Below are 2,500 nucleotides of genomic sequence, written 5' to 3' on the forward strand. Positions count from 1 at the left end.
CACGGGTTCCTGTTCTAGATCCTCAGGGCGGTTCTTCACGTGTTCCTTTTTCTCTCTTTGGTTCTGGTTCAGGGACCCAGTGGTGGCCCAGGTGACATCGGACCAGAGGGGCCTTCAGGTTCCAAGGTAAGACGATGTCAGCAACACACCCTTACACATGATGCACCGTAACAGTTAATAATGCCTCGTCATGATATAGCAAATAATGCCTCGTCATGATATAGCAAATAATGCCTCGTCATGATAGTTAATAATGCCTCTTCATGATAGTAAATAATGCCTCATCATGTTAGTTAATAATGCCTCGTAATGTTATAGTTAATAATGCCTCGTCATGATATAGTGATTAATGCCTCGTCATGATAGTTAATAATCATGATAGTTAATAATGCCTCTTCATGATAGTTAATAATGCCTCGTCATCTTATAGTTAATAATGGTTGACCATGAGATAATAAATAATGACTCATCTTTCCCAGGGAGGGCGAGGGCCCAGTGGAGTGGCTGGCCCCCCAGGAGATCCTGGCATCGGCTTCCCTGGCCCCAAGGTGAGCGCAGCTTCATCAACTTGTCACGCAGATATACCAAATATACCAAATATACCAAATCAGACCGCCACGGACTCTGAGAGAGAGAGAGAGAGAGATCACTGCTCTGTGGGAGTCAAGCTGAAGCTGGTGCTCTGTGTCGTCATACGCTGGCTGTTCCCTGAGCTGTGTGTGTGTGTGTGTGTGTGTGTGTGTTCCTCACAGGGAGACAAAGGCAACCAGGGCAGACCAGGACCCACCGGCCCAATCGGGGTGGGAGAACCGGGCCTACCGGTGAGTTTACCAGCACCGCCTCTGCCGACACCACAGCAGTAACAGGGTCAGGGTTAGGGTCAGGGTTAGGGTCAGGGTTAGGGTCAGGGTTAGGGTTAGGGTCAGGGTCTGTTCATGACTAGATCCTCACAGAGGGAGGATAAGAGAGGTGTTCAATGTGAGCGTGACTCATGAGAGAGAGACAGGGGGGTATTAATGCCCACATCACCGGGGAGACGAGGGGGGGGGGGGGGGGTATTAATGCCCACAGCACAGGGGACACGAGGGGGGTATTGATGCCCACAGCACAGGGGACACGAGGGGGGTATTAATGCCCACAGCACAGGGGACACGAGGGGGGGGGGGGGGGGGTATTAATGCCCACAGCACAGGGGACATGAGGGGGGGGGGGGGTATTAATGCCCACAGCACAGGGGACATGAGGGGGGTATTGATGTCCACAGCACACAGTTAGTTAGATATGCAGGAACACATTAAGAGAAGAGGAGAAGATGAGAAGTATAGTTGGGGGGAAACAGGGTGAGTGAAAGTGGTGCTATGCTTATCATTGCCACCAGAGGGAGCCGATAGGAGCCATATAAAAATTCACTATCTGCACTCTGTGTAAGCCAGTATGTTTGCTGTGTGTGTTTGTGTGTGTGTGTGTGTGTGTGTGTGTGTGTGTGTGTGTGTATGTGATGAGCTTTGCTGTGTGTGTTTGTGTGTGTTTGTTTGTGTGTGTGTGTGTGTGTGTGTGTGTGTGTGTGTGTATGTGATGAGCTTTGCTGTGTGTGTTTGTGTGTGTTTGTTTGTGTGTGTGTGTGTGTGTGTGTGTGTGTGTGTGTGTATGTGATGAGCTTTGCTGTGTGTGTTTGTGTGTGTGTTTGTTTGTGTGTGTGTGTGTGTGTGTGTGTGTGTGTGTGTATGTGATGAGCTTTGCTGTGTGTGTTTGTGTGTGTGTGTGTGTGTGTGTGTGTGTGTGTGTGTGTGTGTGTGTGTGTGTGTGTGTGTGTGTGTAAGCTAGTATGTGATGAGCTTTGCTGTGTGTGTTTGTCAGGGACCTTCTGGGCCGACTGGAGTGCAAGGAAACCAGGGCTTCCCAGGAGAGGGCCTTCCAGGATCCAAAGTGAGACACACACACACACACACACACACACACACACACACACACACACACACACACACACACACACACAGGAAAAAAAGGAATCATGTGAATATCTGATGACTAATTATTGTAGTGACAGGCATGTGCTTTTGTCACACACACACACACACACACACACACACACACACACACACACACACACACACACAGGAAAAAAAGGAATCATGTGAATATCTGATGACTAATTATTGTAGTGACAGGCATGTGCTTTTGTCACACACACACACACACACACACACACACACACACACACACAAGCACACACTCACTCACTCACACACACACACACACACACACACACACACACACACTAAGCGATGCTGTGTTTTTTCAGGGTGACAGAGGGTACGAGGGGCAGAAAGGCTCACGTGGATCCCCAGGGGCAGGAATCCAGGGTGATAAGGTACCAACCCCTCACCCAACATGGCCGCCCAACATGGCCACTAACCCCTCACCCAACATGGCCGCCCAACATGGCCACTAACCCCTCACCCAACATGGCCGCCCAACATGGCCACTAACCCCTCACCCA

General features: G+C 50.0%; 1 protein-coding gene across 1 annotated transcript in view; it reads left to right on the forward strand.

Annotated features, from left to right (window-relative positions):
- The window catches only part of col28a1a (collagen, type XXVIII, alpha 1a), a 35,060-nt gene that overhangs the window by 13,820 nt on the left and 18,740 nt on the right, over positions 1-2,500 (forward strand). The window contains exons 12-16 of the mRNA XM_031586586.1: positions 73-126; positions 480-548; positions 753-821; positions 1,858-1,926; positions 2,303-2,371. Coding sequence (XP_031442446.1) covers positions 73-126; positions 480-548; positions 753-821; positions 1,858-1,926; positions 2,303-2,371 — 330 coding nt within the window. The remainder of the gene's footprint in view (positions 1-72; positions 127-479; positions 549-752; positions 822-1,857; positions 1,927-2,302; positions 2,372-2,500) is intronic.

Source organism: Clupea harengus, chromosome 19 (assembly GCF_900700415.2).
Source record: "Clupea harengus chromosome 19, Ch_v2.0.2, whole genome shotgun sequence".
Classification (NCBI taxonomy): Eukaryota; Metazoa; Chordata; class Actinopteri; order Clupeiformes; family Clupeidae; genus Clupea; species Clupea harengus.